The 18668-nt window shown below is 48.0% G+C and overlaps 2 protein-coding genes across 8 annotated transcripts in view; both read left to right on the forward strand.

The window, feature by feature from the left end:
- The window catches only part of RPAIN (RPA interacting protein), a 33404-nt gene extending 18073 nt beyond the window's left edge, over nt 1–15331 (forward strand). Inside the window, exons 3-4 of the mRNA XM_068120544.2 lie at nt 9758–9824; nt 14761–15331. Of these exons, the coding sequence (XP_067976645.2) occupies nt 9758–9824; nt 14761–14939 (246 nt within the window). The 3' untranslated portion in view covers nt 14940–15331. The remainder of the gene's footprint in view (nt 1–9757; nt 9825–14760) is intronic.
- A 168-nt stretch (nt 15332–15499) lies between these two features.
- The window catches only part of LOC137430052 (calcium/calmodulin-dependent protein kinase kinase 1), a 102882-nt gene continuing 99713 nt past the window's right edge, over nt 15500–18668 (forward strand). For 4 of the 7 annotated variants that reach the window (XR_010984991.2, XM_068120551.2, XM_068120554.2 and 1 more), the window contains exon 1: nt 15736–15888. The gene's annotated coding sequence lies outside the window, so the exon portion shown is untranslated. Of the gene's footprint in view, nt 15889–18668 lie in introns of all 7 variants that reach the window. The other 3 variants (XM_068120555.2, XM_078780176.1, XM_068120553.2) reach the window with 3 other exon arrangements.

An 18668-nucleotide genomic window follows, 5' to 3' on the forward strand; every position in this document is an offset into this window, starting at 1 on the left:
GGTCAAAGGGCGTCTCGGTAGTTATTCCATAAACACCACATTGCAGGACCCGATAAAACCCTTGTTCAGTAGCTTATATCTTATTATGTGTCTTAGGGTAAGGCTGTGTCTCCCATTAATTTAAATACTCCATTGCACCAAGTGAAATAAGAATAGGTCCCCTTTCGTTTCATTTCAATGGCCAACTGCGTTTTGGGTGGTTTTCTTCAACCACCATTGGCCACGAGGCAGGGTTGGGGAAGAAAGGCGTGTCTCCACCTCGTCATAGAGGGGAGGAGTGAGCCAGCCCCCTCAACCAACCATGAACAAGGGGTTTGGTTTGAGAGGGCGAAGGAAGAGCGATGGGGGAGGTTCGAAAAGGTTGAGGGGCGGGTCCTATATAACCCGCTGCGGGGCGTTCCCAAAAGGAGTACAAAGGAGAGACATGAGATGCGCTTTTACTGAGGCAAGGAGATGAGTCTGAAAAGAGAGGTCCATGACAAGAGCTGAGTTGGTCGTCAGGGGTGGTCAGTGGTTGCGTTGAGTGGTTGCGTTGGAGAAAGAGTGGTTGGACAAAAGAAAGAAAGAGGAGAGAACCCGTCACGCCAGACCCCCCACCAGCGCGTCGGCTCCGACCGTGATCCGACCCGTGATCCGACCGACGCACACGACAGGATCGGTGGCATCCGCGGCCGTCGAGGTCCAGCCCGACGTCCCGTGCGGGATCAAGCTCCAGCCAGCTCCGTGCCGTCCTCCCCCTCCAGCCACACACCTCCTTCCAGCCAATCCACTCTGCAATTCCCCGTGTGAGTCGTCTTTGTTTGTTCTGTCCTGGGTAGGTAATTAAGCTTGTATAAGGAATTCACTGTGTCACCTGCATCTCATGTCCCCTGTAAATAATCGTGACTGCTCTTTTTGCTTATGTGTGTAAATAGTAATAAATCCAGTTACTCTTCTGTACGTCTTCTTCTTCTTTGCATTCGGTCGCTTTAGAGTTTTCCAGATTGAGTAGCTGTGGCGCGATACGGCCAACGTTCAGGGTGAATCGGGTTTTAGTCGGGGAATAACTGTTCGGCCGCGGTTACACCACCGCTCGGTAAAAAATTAACATCTAATCCGCGGACCGTAACAAATTGGTAGTCAGGAGTTGGGATTCGAACCTGGGACTAAATTTATTTAGCCCAAATTTTGGACACCAATTGTGTTATTACCGTAACAAATGGGTGTCGGGGAGTGAGATACGAGGCCCGAAGCGCGCTTAACGCGCTCAAAATTACGAGCTGCTGAAAATTTGTGTTTTAAAGCAAAACCCGAATTTTGAAATCGCGCCATGGCTGGTCAAGGCGACGGGATGCCGGGGGGAGAGATAAGCGGGGTGGAATCGACCCAGGACCTCGGGGAAATGTATGTGGAGGAAAGGGAGGAGGAGAACATAGGCAATGTGGTTGAGGGGGTGTCAGGCGCACAAAATGGCGCTCTCGCGCACGAGGCTACGGGCGCGCAAAATGGCGCCTCGCACATGGCTGCGGGGACCGCGCCCGCGACCGTAGCAGCGCCGCCGTTGGATTCGAACCTTTTGTTGCTACAAATCGTGACAGTACCCTTTGTACTACCAACGGTGGCCCAAATGCAAGCCTTCATGGCCCAAATGAATGCAAAAATTGATGGAATGTGGGCCGATAGGGAGGAAAGGGAGCAGAGCAGAGGGACAGAGACCGCAAGTTGGGCGAAAGGGTCCCAAGGGTGCACGAGGAGGTAACACGGGTCGAGAAGCGCCGGTTGAACGAAGTTGAGAAAAGCACGGGTACAATGACAGGGGTAGAAATCGCAACCCGGGGTTTGGAAAAGCCGGCGACCGCTGAGGTAGAGGAGGGTGTTTTATGAAAGCCAGCGGTCGTCGAGGTGAATAAAGAAAAAGCAGTGCTGGGAATTAAAATTGAAGAGATGACGGAGGTAGCCCGGGAATTGCAGGGAGAAATGGAAAATGTGCAAAGTCCCTGCTCAAATCATGATGATGTACGCACTAACCAAATAAAGAGTTTGCAGGTTTTGGTGCAGGGAGGAAGAAGAACCCCGAAGGTGAGACGTGCTGTGTATTGTGCGGGGAGATTTTGTAAGAGGATGTTTGGCGACAAAAGAATTTTCGCGCGCTTGGGATCGAGGAGGCATCCGGGCGTTGGTGAAGGGTCCCGTGTGAGTGGAAATGGCACGCGTGTGAGGAAAAAGTGTGCGTCGGCGAGTGGGTGTGTTATAAAGTGTGGGAGTGAAACCGAGTGCGAGCGAGAATGCACGTCGGAGGGTCTGTGTGAAACAGAGTGTGCGGAGTGTGACACGGAGAGTGAGTTGGTGATGGCGCAGGTGCGAGAGGGCACATCGGAGCGCGAGTGTAAAACCGAGTGCGAGCGAGAATGCACATCGGAGGGTCTGTGTGAAACAGAGTGTGCGGAGTGTGACACGGAGAGTGAGTTGGTGATGGCGCAGGTGCGAGAGGGCACATCGGAGCGCGAGTGTGAAACCGAGTGCGAGCGAGAATGCACGTCGGGGTGTACGGAGTGTGACACGGAGAGTGAGGTGGTGGTGGAACGTGTGCGAGGAAGCACACCTGGGTTGGTAGTAGCGCGAGTGTGGGAGAGCCCATGTGAGCGCGTTAGTGGGTGGATGCCAGAGTGCACGCCCATGGTGAGTGTTACGGAGGACGTAACGGAGGAGAGGTGTGGACCGAGGTGTGCGCAAGAGTGTGCACGAGAGGTGTGGTGTGTAACAGGGAGAGCGTTGGTGGAATGTACGGACGGCGTTGGAACGCCCGGTTTTGTGAGGGTGAAAGGGGTAGCGTATGCGTGTGAGCATGCCCGTGAAGCATCGACGGTAACCGGGTTAGCGGTTAGAGCAACGGATAGCCGATGCGAGCACTCGGTGCGAGGAGCCCTTTGTTGGATGCGAGGCCCGGCGCGGATCGAAGCTGCGTCGTTTCTCTTCGAAGCGTCGTTGCCGATTCGGGCTTGGCCCCGCCCCGCACGGTCGAGTCCGGGCCTTGTCGGGCCAGGCGACCGGTCCGGTTCAAGGGCGAGTGGGAGGAAGCGGAACGGTGCCCCCTCGTGGGGACGGGGTTCCGACCGGGGGAGATTGAGCCATCGGGCCCGGGACCGCAAGGTGCCGCGCCGAGATGGTGCGTGGAATCTCGGCCCGACCAAACCACCTCCCTTGAACCGAAAGCCGGACGGATTCAACCTGCAGGCGACCAAACCACCCGAATTCATTGCTCGGCTTTACGAAGCCGAGTTTAATGATGTCATGACGCACCGAGGCTAGGATATAGCGGACTGTGATGATGGTGATAGTGATAGTGATAGTGATTTGATACGAAATTTAGAATAGTGGGTAGAATTGGCAGTAATTGGAAAATTTTTGATTTGTGGAAATTGGAAGAGCAAAATTAATAGTAAGAGATGCCCCATGTGGTGGGATGGCAACCTTGCCATCTCTCACAACGGGGGGCAAAGGAGCACTAGTCTTATGGGGTGTATGGCAGTGAAAACTAGCCCGGGAGGGTTAGGATATATCGTGTGTAGGGCCCTAGAGATTGACATTAGGTAACGTTAAGATTATTTAGTGACAATGATACCTGTAGTGGGGACGCAGGTAGATTAGAGTGGATGATAATGACGTGGTATGTGCTTAGTTTAAAGGGAAGACGGGGAGCACTAAGTTAGCAGGGCAACAGGTAGTTGAGATGATGCCGTGTGAGTGTTGCAGGTGTATTCAAGTGTATTGTGAAAAGTGTGTGAGGAACAGGTGTGATTGCACAGGTGTGCAACTGGACAGGTGGATGGAGCAGTGTATGAGTGAGTGAAGGTGATTGTGTATTGTGCTGACCAAATGGTCCAGGAAGAGGAGGAGGGTGCAGGTGGCACCAGGTGTGCAACAACAGGTGTATGGAAAATGGTTGTGTGGAAGACATGGAGTGTGGAATAAATGGAGTATTGGAATGGATGGTCGTGGAGTGAGTATGGTGGAAACTATGGAGTGGAGTGGATGGTGCGAAGGTGTGAGTGGGGGAAGGATGGACCCCCATCACGAATACCCGGGGCGGGTAGTATAAGTATTAGGTAGAGGGTATAGGTAAATTGTGGTTGGATATTGGCATCTGTGGTGCGGGTGACAGAATGGTATTTGGATGGGTGCATTAGTGTTGTGGAAATGGCTGGGCGTGTAGCCTGTTAGTGTGTGTAGTTGGTTTGGGCACTCCACCACTGTGAGGATGTCGGCCAGGTGAGGCCGCAGGTGGGCTCTGGGAGCCGGTAGTAGTTGTTGTGGATGGGGCCCGAGGATCCGGAGGACGGACCCGGGTAGCCCAGTGCCAGAGGGCACCAAGGGGTGACAGAGCCAGGAGGGGCCTTCCCCAGTTAGTTAGGTTAGGGTGAGGAGCTAGGTAAGCTCGGGTGGCAACTGCAGTGGTGGAGGTGTGCAGGTGGGTAGACCTGCTGGGAGAGCTACACGTCACAGCCCAGAAATTGTGCAAGGGCACCGGGAGATGAATCGGGGGAGTGAGACCCCAAATTGAGCAGCACCACAGTTTGGTCAATGGGAATTGGTTTTTAGAACCCATAGTGTAAGTTGGCCAATGGATTGGCAAGGGAGAGACCCCGGGTAGTGTAACGTGTGTTAAAGTCATTTAGAGGATAGTTAGGATTGAGATCTCCTCGCACCATCTACATCCACTCACCTGAGATGACGTACCTCCACACCATGCCAGGTGGTTTTTATTATTGTTATTGATGCAAATGTTTGGAATGTGAGACGCATCATGACGTGGGTGTGACATTGTGCTTGTTGTTCCATCTCTCCCTCCTTATGAGGGTTGATGATGAATTGGGTGATGGCAAATTTTGGATAGAGGGATTGTGGAGACGAATTTGGTGTAGGGGAAATATGGGGAAGATGTGACGGTAGTGACGAATTTGTAAATGTGTAGATTTTGTAAATATGGGGTAAGGGCAAGGGTAGTGTAGGCGACAGGGGGGGGGTGACGTACGGTAGGGACGAGCTTTCTCATTTCGCTCTCCGTACGCATTTCGCCTTGCATTGCCTTATTGATGTGTACCCTTGTGACCTTACCCCTCGCTCATTTGTCTTTCTCCTTTTGTCTCCCACATGACCTGTGCGCCATTGGGCGCCGAGGGGAGCGTGCGTGAGTCGGCCATTGTGCGCCCGGAACTCTCAGAACCAGCTGTCTGCATCGATGCACCACATGATGGACCACATGTCTGTGGCCGAGCACCACTTATGGACCCCATGGGTTGGGGCATGGCCCCTCTGCTGGAACCGGCCATGAGGGCCCGAAATCTTGCTGGCGGACCTTGGCCACAGGGCACCGATGCCCCACAGGTGAACCACACGTAGTCGGCCTGGTGGGCCACAAATAAATAAAAAGGACACGTTGGGTGCAAGTTTTAATACAAATAGGCCGCCAGCAAAGAAAATGACAACAACTGGAAGAAATAATAATAGCCAGCAGAGGGAGCCGAAGAGCAAGAGATCACCTGCAGGGTTAGGGGTTGTTGTTTTTATTTTCATTGAACAATGGTGACTGCACCGATTGGTGCTTGAGGGTGTGTTGGTGCATTATAGGTGCTTTCTTGGTGCGTCGATGCAGAGCAGACTGTCTCCCCCTCCCCAGAAAGAACAATTACAGGTCCTGGGTTAGTTTTGTAAATAAAAGTAGTGTCAACTGTAAATAATGCTCCCCACCGTCAGTGTGTAGTTTGAAGACCAATCCGCAATTCGGTTAACTGTGGGCGTAAGTCTGTTAGGCAGGGTGCAATGGAGCAGCGGGACACATTTATTTATGTTTTAAAACTGTCGCACTCAGGGTCAGGTTAAAAGTAGAGGGAACTACACCTACGTGTCACACTAAATTAAAGTTGTAGGCCCGGGACGTGCCTAAGAGGAGGAGGGTGCAGTGTTGCGGATATGAAGATTGTGTTTTTTTTTGGTTGTGTTGTATTGTATCGTAAATTGTTGTAAATATCACCCTCTGTAAAATGTAATGATTCCTTGTAAATACCTCCGTAGTGTAAAGGTCAAAGGGCGTCTCGGTAGTTATTCCATAAACACCACATTGCAGGACCCGATAAAACCCTTGTTCAGTAGCTTATATCTTATTATGTGTCTTAGGGTAAGGCTGTGTCTCCCATTAATTTAAATACTCCATTGCACCAAGTGAAATAAGAATAGGTCCCCTTTCGTTTCATTTCAATGGCCAACTGCATTTTGGGTGGTTTTCTTCAACCACCATTGGCCACGAGGCAGGGTTGGGGAAGAAAGGCGTGTCTCCACCTCGTCATAGAGGGGAGGAGTGAGCCAGCCCCACTCGACCAACCATGAACAAGGGGTTTGGTTTGAGAGGGCGGAGGAAGAGCGATGGGGGAGGTTCGAAAAGGTTGAGGGGCGGGGCCTATATAACCCGCTGCGGGGCATTCCCAAAAGGAGTACAAAGGAGAGACATGAGATGCGCTTTTACTGAGACAAGGAGATGAGTCTGAAAAGAGAGGTCCATGACAAGAGCTGAGTTGGTCGTCAGGGGTGGTCAGTGGTTGCGTTGAGTGGTTGCGTTGGAGAAAGAGTGGTTGGACAAAAGAAAGATAGAGGAGAGAACCCGTCACGCCAGACCCCCCACCAGCGCGTCGGCTCCGACCGTGATCCGACCCGTGATCCCGCGCACACGACAGGATCGGTGGCATCAGCGGCCGTCGAGGTCCAGCCCGACGTCCCGTGCGGGATCAAGCTCCAGCCAGCTCCGTGCCGTCCTCCCCCTCCAGCCACACACCTCCTTCCAGCCAATCCACTCTGCAATTCCCCGTGTGAGTCGTCTTTGTTTGTTCTGTCCTGGGTAGGTAATTAAGCTTGTATAAGGAATTCACTGTGTCACCTGCGTCTCATGTCCCCTGTAAATAATAGTGACTGCTCTTTTTGCTTATGTGTGTAAATAGTAATAAATCCCGTTACTCTTCTGTACGTCTTCCTCTTTGCATTCGGTCGCTTTAGAGTTTTCCAGATTGAGTAGCTGTGGCGCGATACGGCCAACGTTCAGGGTGAATCGGGTTTTAGTCGGGGAATAACTGTTCGGCCGCGGTTACACCACCGCTCGGTAAAAAATAACATCTAATCCGCGGACCGTAACAATATATATATATATATATATACATATATATATATATATATATATATACACCCTATGCGACCTTCATATCATCAGTGGAGAACCGCCAGCAAGGTGTCCCATACAGCTGTTGCTGCACCTTGCTGGGAGCGATAAGCACCACCTGCCACACGGTAACGTTATCTCTGGTATCCACTCATCATATGGAGTCGACCTGGTTGCGGTTGGGAGTTACTAATAATGGTATCTGTAATCTGGTTCTCCAACCTAATGAGCGGACAACATGACGTCATCGCCATGCATGTCCGCATTGCCTGCAAAGCTCCAGAGGAACCATATAGCAGTGCGTCATTACGGATTATAAATTCAGATACTGTAATCCGTAATGTAATCCGTAATGACGGATTGACGGAACAATTATAATCCGTAATGACGCACTGCTAGATGGTTCCTCTGGAGCTTTGCAGGCAATGCGGACATGCATGGCGATGACGTCATGTTGTCCGCTCATTAGGTTGAAGAACCAGATTACAGATACCATTATTAGTAACTCCCAACCGCAACCAGGTCGACTCCATATGATGAGTGGATACCGGAGATAACGTTACCGTGTGGCAGGCGGTGCTTATCGCTCCCAGCAAGGTGCAGCAGCAGCTGTATGGGACACCTTGCTGGCGGTTCTCCACTGATGATATGAAGGTCGCATAGTGACTGATATAAAAACCGAAAGGTTCACAGAGTTACAAGTGTATGGAAGCCTCACTGCGTTGCCCTGATGAAGCCCCAACAAGGGCGAAACCAGGTCGGTAACTGTGAGTTTTGCATGCACTTGACAGTATCTGAATTTATAATCCGTAATGACGCACTGCCAGATGGTTCCTCTGGAGCTTTGCAGGCAATGCGGACATGCATGGCGATGATGTCATGTTGTCCGCTCATTAGGTTGGAGAACCAGATTACAGATACCATGATGACTTTAGTACAGGTAGATTTATATAGATTAGTGTGCTCCGATTGTCGTGAAGAAGAAGAATCACCATGTAATAAGTAGGGAATTTGTTTCGCCCGGATGTCGGATTAAGGTGTATCTTCGTCCGCATTACGAGGATTAGGGCATGTTAACTAGCACAGGGATTATGGGTAAATTATCCCTTGTACGTCGTTACCTCTGTATTTATTCCTTTGTTCCTTTTGACAATACACCACATGTAGGGCTAGAATCCCACATTTAAAGGCACTAATAAAATAACCTACCGGAAGCCAGGACATTGAGCGCTGCCGCTGACAACCCTGACTTTGGAGGCACACATAGGTCGGGCAGGCCGAGGCCATGCCCCGAGGAGCCATGATTGGGCGGGGTTTTCATTGACAGGAGGACTGGTAGGGAGCACCTCACTGATACAACACGACCGATGACGTCAGAGCGGCGGATATTTTCTCTTCTCGTTTTGGATTCCTGAACAGACGGCCGTATTTGTTTCTCTCTCTTGCGTCCCTTCTCGTGCTGGCAACAACAGCGAACGGTCACAATTCCCTCTTGCGCATTCTTGCCCTGAACCTCGTATGAACGATGGCATTGTGCATTCGGCTCAAGGAAGCGATTGAACCAGCCGTCTCCCGAGATCTTGCTGGTGGACGGGCAGAGGCACGACCGCAGTGAGGGAACTACGGTTTTCCGTGCGGAGGACAGGTGGATGAGCACGGTGTGGAGGAGCGGGCTGCATGCCTGTTGTTCGCTTCGATCTTCAGGCCTACTTCGCACCAGCGGGTGCGGCCTAGTGAGACTAGGGCGGACTGAGGCATATTTGCGCCAATGAACGAGCGGACTTGCCGCCAAGAACGGAGCCACGTCCAGACTGCGCGGCCGGGGTCTGGAAGAGTTAAGACGAGATGCAACGCTCGAGTCGAGCTAAGTGCACTAAATAACACACACAGTTATTTTATATGATGTTATTTTATCCTTTGTCTGTGTGCAAGTCTGTTGTGGGGACGTCTCAATTTAGGAATTTAGTTTGTCGCGCATTTTCTTTGTACCGGCATTTACTTAAATAAACCTGTTATTTTTGTACATTTTAAATCCGTTTTCGTTTGAGTTTATTTATTGCAGGGTTTGGAGACTGCCGGTGGGATCGACAAGGTAAGGCTCTGCTCCTCCCCCTCCCTCTTGCTTCCCCACACTTATTCTCTGCCATTTGAACTGAACGCTTCGGAGTTAAAGCTCGCTTGGCCTTCCGTCCTACCCTAAGGTGTTCACCAAGGGTAGTCACGTGACAATATGCACTCATGTTTTCTCATATGTACTCTTACAAGCACCTTCAAGAGATTGGGGATAATCAGGTCATGTGGAATAGGGTCATGATTGTGTGAATTGATGTCATCAGTGTTCCCAACACAAATGCATGCTCTTCCCTGTTTGGAGTTTGGGTCAAAACAATATTGCCATAACCCATTAATTGGATCACTGCCAATAAACCGTTGAGAGCAAAGGAATAAAATACTTGTATTCTTTTCAGTTTTAGCAAAAGTATTCACACAAACTTTCCATTTGTACTACATAGATGGCTTCAAAGCAGGATCTGTGTTTTGCTTCTCATTTACATTTGTTAATATTGATTTCAGGAGGAGGAGAGAGATGAGGTAGAGCGAGTCACACGGGAAGAGATACGGCAGGAGATGCTTGCAAAAAGTAAGACCATGTTTATGAAGGATTCGTGTTTAATTCTTACATATTCTTTCATCTCAGAAAATTTTCTATTTTCTCCTATTATTGTCTGTTTTTGTGCTGTAAAGCTCTGCCTTTGCCCTTCCAATAAAACCTAAAATACATACATTCATCATATAGTATATTTATATATTACTCTTTGGAATTACTCTTTAGAATTACTCTTTAGAATTACTCTTTAGAATTACCCTTTAGAATTACCCTTTAGAATTACCCTTTAGAATTACTCTTTAGAATTACCCTATAGAATTACCCATTAGAATTACCCATTAGAATTACCCTTTAGAATTACCCTTTAGAATTACCCTTTAGATTTACTCTTTAGAATTGCTTGGTTTATTGTGACGTCATCGGAGCACACGCGCAGGGCACCCTGGGACACCTCGGCCATTTTGATACCCTCTCGAACAACGTCGTCAGCGGATTCACATTAAATAGTTTTTGTTCACGACCAGTCATGCCAATTTGCGGCGTATTTCGTTGTTCAAACAGGCCAGGCGTTAGGCCAGGAGTTAAGTTTTACAAAACGCCCAAACTTCTACTGAATCAGGGTGAGGAAACAAGAAATTTAAGTGAAGAGAGGTGGCGTTTGTGGAAGGTTGCCATCAATCGCAGTGACATCCAAACAGAATCACAGTGGGATCGCACACCTGTCTGCTCCGAGCATTTTGTTAACAGTAAGTAAGAACATGTTTCATGGAATGCGAAACCTGGAACATAAAAGTATTGAATTTGAAACTGTCCAATAAACTTTCTAAAGTTATGTACTCTTATCAACTCGGTCAAAATGAATCTCGATTTTATCATGTGAAGAACGTGCTATGTATTCATTGCTTACATGATAAATATAGGTGATGACTTATGGCCATACGCACAAAGCACACATGGCGGCACTCACTTCGCACTGTGCGTCACATGTCTACAAAGTATGCACACATGCATGCACAGCTGAAAACTGCAGTGGTTTTTGAACAAATGGAGGGCACTTAATCAATCAGGTCCATAACATTAACACAAGCAGCTTTAAAAAATACATGTTTGTTTAATATATTAATACCTTGGATCGAATCAAGTGGGCGTCATTCAGTTCTTTGTGTAGGATTTGTCGCACCCATCCATCTTGGTACAACCTGTATGCCTCGAGGGATTTATACTTCTTCAACTCATCTTTGGTATAGGCCGATTTGCTGAACAACAGGTAGTTGATCACGTCGATGTGGGTCACCTGAGGCCACTTGCTCACATTCTTCTCAAATTGATCATTTGATAGACCATAAGGGTCACACCCAATGACAGAAATCTTCTCTTTGTAACGAACAAGAACGTCCGGGGGGGGGGGAGCGTCTCTTGGTAGCCAAGGTTGGCACTCGCACTGCTAGCCATACTCAAGCCTGGATCTACCGTATCCTTACGTACACTCCAAGTCTGTTCTACAGGTAGTTGGTTGCAGGTTGACCCACTGCCCAGGTGTTCACCAGTTCACTGGTCCACGGCAAACTTAAACCGAATGTTCTGTGTTTGTTGGGCAACAATACGTAATATAAACGAGATGGCACCACACTCCACATGAACGTGACAAAACAAACAAAATTACTTTATAAAACAGACTTTTTGCGATCCGCATTCACCATAAACCAACGCAACAAATCAATATCAGCGCACACGGACAGATTAGCTTGGGTATCAAAATGGCCGCCACGCAATGCGAGATGGGTAACTGTGACGTCAGTGAAAACAAAGGATTACCCTTTAGATTTTAGAATTACCCTTTAGAATTACCCTTTAGAATTACCCTTTAGAATTACCCTTTAGAATTACCCTTTAGAATTACCCTTTAGAATTACCCTTTAGAATTACCCTTTAGAATTACCGTTTAGAATTACCCTTTAGAATTACCCTTTAGAATTACCCTTTAGAATCACCCTTTAGAATTACCCTTTAGAATTGCACTTTAGAATTGCACTTTAGAATTACTCTTTAGAATTACTCTTTAGAATTACTCTTTAGAATTACTCTTTAGAATTACTCTTTAGAATTACTCTTTAGAATTATTCTTTAGAATTACCGTTTAGAATTACCCTTTAGAATTACCCTTTAGAATTACCATTTAGAATTACCCTTTAGAATTACCCTTTGGAATTACCCTTTAGAATTGCACTTTAGAATTACCCTTTAGAATTACCCTTTAGAATTACCCTTTAGAATTACCCTTTAGAATTACCCTTTAGAATTACCCTTTAGAATTGCACTTTAGAATTGCACTTTAGAATTGCTCTTTAGAATTACTCTTTAGAATTACTCTTTAGAATTACTCTTTAGAATTACTCTTTAGAATTACTCTTTAGAATTACTCTTTAGAATTATTCTTTAGAATTACTCTTTAGAATTACTCTTTAGAATTACTCTTTAGAATTACTCTTTAGAATTACTCTTTAGAATTACTCTTTAGAATTACCCTTTAGAATTACCCTTTGGAATTACCCTTTAGAATTACCCTTTAGAATTACCCTTTAGAATTACCCTTTAGAATGACCCTTTAGAATCACCCTTTAGAATCACCCTTTAGATTTACCCTTTAGATTTACCCTTTAGATTTACCCTTTAGAATTACCCTTTAGAATTACCCTTTAGAATTACCCTTCAGAATTACCCTTTAGAATTACCCTTTAGAATTACCCTTTAGAATTACCCTTTAGAATTACCCTTTAGAATTACCCTTTAGAATTACCCTTTCGGATTACCCTTTCGGATTACCCTTTCGGATTACCCTTTCGGATTACCCTTTCGGATTACCCTTTCGGATTACCCTTTCGGATTACCCTTTCGGATTACCCTTTCGGATTACCCTTTGGAATTACCCTTTGGAATTACCCTTTATAACTCATTAGAATTACCCGTTAGAATTAAACTTCAGAACAGCTTATTTAATTTGAATGTTATATTTTGAATATGAATCGGGACATGAATAGAAAGACATGTCTTTCGTTTTATCGTACATTGGCTCTGAATTTGTCCCAGTCACGTGTGCAGAGAGCAGTGAGATAATCCTTTTACTGTGTCTGGCAATCAAACAAAATTGAAAATCAATCCAAAAGGGAAACTTACTTTATTTTATTTTTTATATACAGAGTCAAGGCTCATGTAAAGGCAAACACATTAAACACAAAAACATAAACTGACACATAAAACATATAATAAAGGTAACAGGAGACAAAATGTGGAGAGAGAGAGAGAAGCACAAGCACAACAACAGTAGAGAAAAGGGACATCGGTAGATCTGTGGAAGGGAGAAGGATGGGGGGCGGGGGGGGGGGGGGGTACACGATATAAACTTTATACGAACACTACTTTGGTACACGATATAAAACAAATGAACACAACTAGGAATTTCAGGAAATAAGTTGGAGATTGAAAGAGGTGGATTTGTATTTGTATTAATGGGGGTAGAAAAGATCAAGGTTATGGATGGGGGAAGATAGGAGATGGTGGTGAACAGCTGTTTTAAAGAGCTGGAGGGAGGAGTGGGATTGAAGAGAGTGAGGGAGTTTGTTCCAGAGGCGGGATGCGGGAGTAAAGAGGAATGAAAGAGTGAAGGTGAGCGGAGAGTCTTGGTTTGGCAGTTTCACCAGAAGAGGGTTGCTGGCAGACCTTGTGCGTCCTGAAGGAATATTTTGGGGACAGAGCACAGACAGCTGGGAGAGCTAGGCCGGCGAGGAGTCTGTAGAAGACAGAAAGATCACCAACCTGCCTGCAGTGAGCGAGTGATAGGCCCTCAGAATCGTCTTTATCGTGGGAGATACCAATGATTCTAAAAGCTTTGGATTCAAGAGAGTGAAGCCAAGCTAGGTGTGAGGCAGGAGCACCAGCCCAGAGGGGAGAGCAGTATTCCATCAAGCTGCGGATGAAAGCTTTGTATGTGGTGAGGAGCTCAGAAGTGCCAGAAAGGACTTCACTTGACAGAGGATGCCCAGTCTGCGACTGGCTTTGGAGGCCAGCTTGTTTACTGAGTACTTAAAGTAAGGAAACCCCTTACTGAGTACTTAAAAGCATTCCAGGGAATATTATTACAAACAAGCTACAAGTGGAGGCTGTCAGAGGTTGTGATAATTCTGAAAAGAGCCCTTGGAACAAAGCTATGAGAAGGAAGTTTCACAATTTGGTTCATGAATCAAGACACTTTACTGAAAAATGAGGTGGAGATTTGGAGTTCTGGGAGAACTTCCTCCCACCTAAAGCCTGCATATGGAGATCAGAGACAGAGACAGACAGACAGAGACAGACAGACAGAGACAGACAGACAGAGACAGACAGACAGATAGAGAGACAGACAGACAGAGACAGACAGACAGAGACAGACAGACAGAGACAGACAGACAGAGACAGACAGACAGAGACAGACAGACAGAGACAGAGACAGACAGACAGAGACAGACAGAGACAGACAGACAGAGACAGACAGACAGACAGACAGACAGAGACAGACAGACAGAGAGAGACAGAGAGACAGACACACATAGATAATGAGAGTGAGGAGAGAGACACAACACAAAAGGGAAAGAGCTGGTCCATGGGGACAGATCGGCACCCTGACGAATCCGGGCAACAGGGAGGAATAGGTTAGGTTTGGCCTCTGACTTGTGTTGGGGGATACAACCACCACGAAGAGGCATCCCCGATAGTTGCTCTTGGACATGTTGAATAAGGTTGTGTATACGACTGGTATCGACAGTGCTAAACTTCCGGGAATTTTTTTGATCCGACCTTTAAAATCATTGTTTTATTTCGATTTAATTAGATGCTTGAATAATGTGTGTGGTAAGGTGTTTTACGAACTTTCTTGTTAAAATTTGTACCAATCTTACACCACATCGCTGTCCAACCATTTGCGCGTGTGTTCTAGAATGCCCTGCCAACGAATACGAAGCTAATGAACATTTCTATCAGGCCAGCTTCCTGATGCAGGTGAAAAGGTTTGAAGAAGGTGATGGTCTGACCTACTCTCCCTGCGGTGGGTCTTCCCTGGTCAACTCTCCATCGTCTGATGGTGCAGTCTCTGCGATGGACACTGACTGGAGATGATGCCTTGTTTGCTTGTTGTAATTGTGACCGATAGGAATTGTATGTTGATGAGATAACATGGCTTCTTTTCATGTGGGGCTTTGTGCATACATAATGATTTTCATAAATCATTTTTGATATGCCAACATTGCGACTCTGAAACATCTTTATTGAATGGGTATTGAGTGTCTATTAATATTTGAATCCCAGGCAAATTGTACATATATGTCTTCACAAGGTACATCCCACTCACTTTGCTAACTTTTATTCTGGACGCTTATTTTACCGAGGAGTGTGTTTTGTGCCATCCGTCCTTCCATCGCAGATTTGTTTTGCCCAACCTCAGTCTCCTCTCCCCGAATGGGACGAGTTTCCTTGTGAAATCTGAATAAAGTTTATTTTGTTTTGTGAAACCTTGGTGTGCAGTGAAAATAAATCGACAGCTTGATTTTCAGGATTGCCAAAAGTAATGAAAGTTTGAGGAGTTGAAAAGAAGCAGTTGTAAAACTGAAGGTCCCATCTATTTAATAAGTATGCAAAATGGGGGCGGAAATTGTTAAATCGGCCCACCTTCCGCACTTATGGATCAAAGACAACCTTCCTTCCCTTAACTCTGAGTTCTTAATATGCCGAACCTACTTTCTCTCTAACACCTCCGAAACCAAAAATATACTCTTCACTTAATTTGTCAATCGTATTGTTCTCAATGTAGCCCATCCAACTCTGAGAAACGAGTGCAGAAAACGCAGCGCTACGGGTACCGCATCGTACCACAACGCTCGTGCCTCGTAATCAACCGCCCCTCTGCAGCGCTCTACGGGTGTCGAGGAGGGTCATTTTACTCAACTAAAACGCGATTCTCACGCTGATTTTATTTTTTCTTTCTCCATCCAATTGCGGACGAGGATCCGCTTTGTCCAGTGGAAATTGAAGGGGCAGCGCGTACAAGGCGTTCGGCGTCCTGCTGAAGGTGCGTTTGTTTCGTTTTTACTGTGTGTCTACATTGCTGTGTTGTGTCGTGTGTGCATCGTACGTCCTTCCCGGCGGGGGCGTCACGACTTGCCGCTTCTCATTCGCATTTCACTCCCATATCAGGAAATTATCTTGTGTGAGGAGCGTGCGCGGCACATATCGGTTTTACGTCGGGTTTTATGTGTGGTTAAAATAAAATTTGTTGCCATTTACCACAACGCGTATTTTGCACAATTGAAAGTATATCAAAAGGGATACAAATCCCACTTGTTAATCCCTGATTGTTTCATGTTGGATGTTTGAAAATATATATGTAAATATATATTTCTATATATATATATATGTGTGTGTCTGTATGTGTATATATATGTGTGTGCATGTGTGTGGGTGTACATGTGTGTGTATGTATATGTGTGTATGTGTATGCATGCGTGTGTGTGTGTCTGTGTATGTGTATATGTGTATGTGTCTGTGTGTGTATATGTGTATGTGTGTGTATCCATATGTGTATGTGTATATGTGTGGATGTGTATATGCATGTGTCGGTGTACATGTGTGTGTACGTGTGTGTGTGGATGTGTATTTGCGCGTGTGTGTATATATGTGTATGTGTATTTGCGTGTGTGTGTATATATATGTATATGTGTATGTGTGTCGGTGTACGTGTGTGTTTGTGTTTGTGTTTGTGTGGGTGTGTGAATAAGAGAGAGACCGAATTGTGAGATACAGAAATGAAAAAACGAGGTGTGTGTGTGTGTGTGTGTGTGTGTGTGTGTGTGTGTGTGTGTGTGTGTGTGTGTGTGTGTGTGTGTGTGTGTGTGTGTTATTGTGAAACAGGTGCAGCATCTAACTCAATATGTCGAAATGTCACACACGTCCATGCCCGTGGGATTCCCACGGGTGACCCCACTAGTATATATATATCTATATATATATATATATATATATATATATATATATATATATATATATATATATATATATATATATATATATATATATATATATATATATATATATATATATATATATATATATATATATATATATATATATATATATGTGGCGGACACAAAAGCCCACTGGCGTGGTGACATCATTCCACGCACCAAGTGGGCGGTGGCCACGCCCGAGGGGTAGGCGTGGCCTCATGATATACACCGGGCGACCAGCCCGGAGGAGTTCAGTGTTACAGTGTAGTCTTACAATAAAGACGTTTATATGTTACCGCTTGTCCGCTTCCTCCTTGCTCACAAGCAGCGCGCGTAACGCCGCGCTTTACTGGTGACCCTCGACGTTGGATCTGCCGGAGCGATCCTTCCACACGCGACGCCATCGCCATGGCCGCCTTCGTCAAACTTCCGGAATTTTGGGAGGCTCAGGCCGAAGTCTGGTTCGTCCAGGCCGAAGCCCAATTTCAGCTTCGGCACCTCACCGGCGATGACACGCGCTACTGCCACGTCGTCGCCTCCCTCGGGCCCGGCACGGCCGCTCGAGTTGTGTCCGTCCTTCGCCACCCACCGGACGGCCACAAGTACGAGGCACTCAAGCGGCTACTCCTAGCCACGTTCAGCCTCACGGACGACGCACGGGCCGACCGCCTCCTGGATCTCCCCGAGCTCGGTGAGACGCGCCCGTCGGTCCGAATGGACCATATGCTGTCACTGTTGGGCGACGAAGCCCCCGGTTCGCTATTCCGGGCGCTTTTCCGTCGCCAACTTCCAGCGCAGGTTCGCCTCGCGTTGGCCGGGACCGGGTTAACGGAACCCCGAGCATTGGCGGCCGAGGCGGACAAGTACTTCGCCGCTTCGGACACGCGGGCGAGCGTTGGCGTGGCCGTCACGGCCTTCGACGCTGATGTTCCACAGCATCATCTTCTACAGCACGCTGAAGTTCAGCAGCATGCTGATACGCACCTCGTGAACGCCGCCACGCCCCGCCCACCGCCGCGGAGAAAACCGCCACCGCGGGGAAACCCGTCGACTCCACCGGCCTGGCGGAGCCAGCCGCGCTCCTCCAGCTCCACCACCTGGTGCTGGTTCCACGCCAAGTTCGGCCACGAAGCTCGGCGGTGTCATCCGCCGTGCTCCTTCAACGGGTCGGGAAATGCCCGGGCCGGCGCTCAATCGTGGCGATGAGCGCCGGCCGTTCGAGCAGCCTGCTGTTCATAACGGACACCTTCTCCGGGCGCCGTTACCTGTGCGACACGGGAGCGCAGGTGAGTGTCATTCCCGCCGGCACGTCAGACAAGCACGCCGCGGGTGGGGGCCCCGCGCTGCTTGCCGCGAACGGGACGCCCATCCGTACGTACGGAAAACGCTGCCTCTCTCTGCGGTTTGGAGGGCAGGTTTTCCGATGGACGTTCGTCACCGCCGACGTGCCCATGGCACTGCTTGGCGCGGACTTCCTGTGCGCTAATGGGCTCCTGGTCGACGTCAAGCGCAGACGGCTTGTCCAGGCCGAGACGTTCAGCTCGCTCGCGTGTGCGTTGCCCAGCTCAACGAGCGGCTTGCCAAGCGGCTTGCCGAACGATTCGGTTCCGGCCACGTTGGTCTGTACGCTTCCGGCAGCGGACGCATTCACCCGCCTCCTCGCCGGCTTCCCGGCCCTCACGCGGCCCACCTTCTCGGCGGGGGCCGTCAAGCACGGGGTGGCCCATCACATCCCCACCGTCGGGCCACCGGTCTACGCCCGGGCACGCCGCCTCGAGCCGACGAAGCTGGCGGTGGCAAAAGCGGAGTTCGCTACCCTGGAGCGACTCGGCATCGTTCGGCGCTC

Source organism: Myxine glutinosa, chromosome 6, assembly GCF_964187855.1.
Source record: "Myxine glutinosa chromosome 6, kmMyxGlut1.1, whole genome shotgun sequence".
Lineage (NCBI taxonomy): Eukaryota > Metazoa > Chordata > Myxini > Myxiniformes > Myxinidae > Myxine > Myxine glutinosa.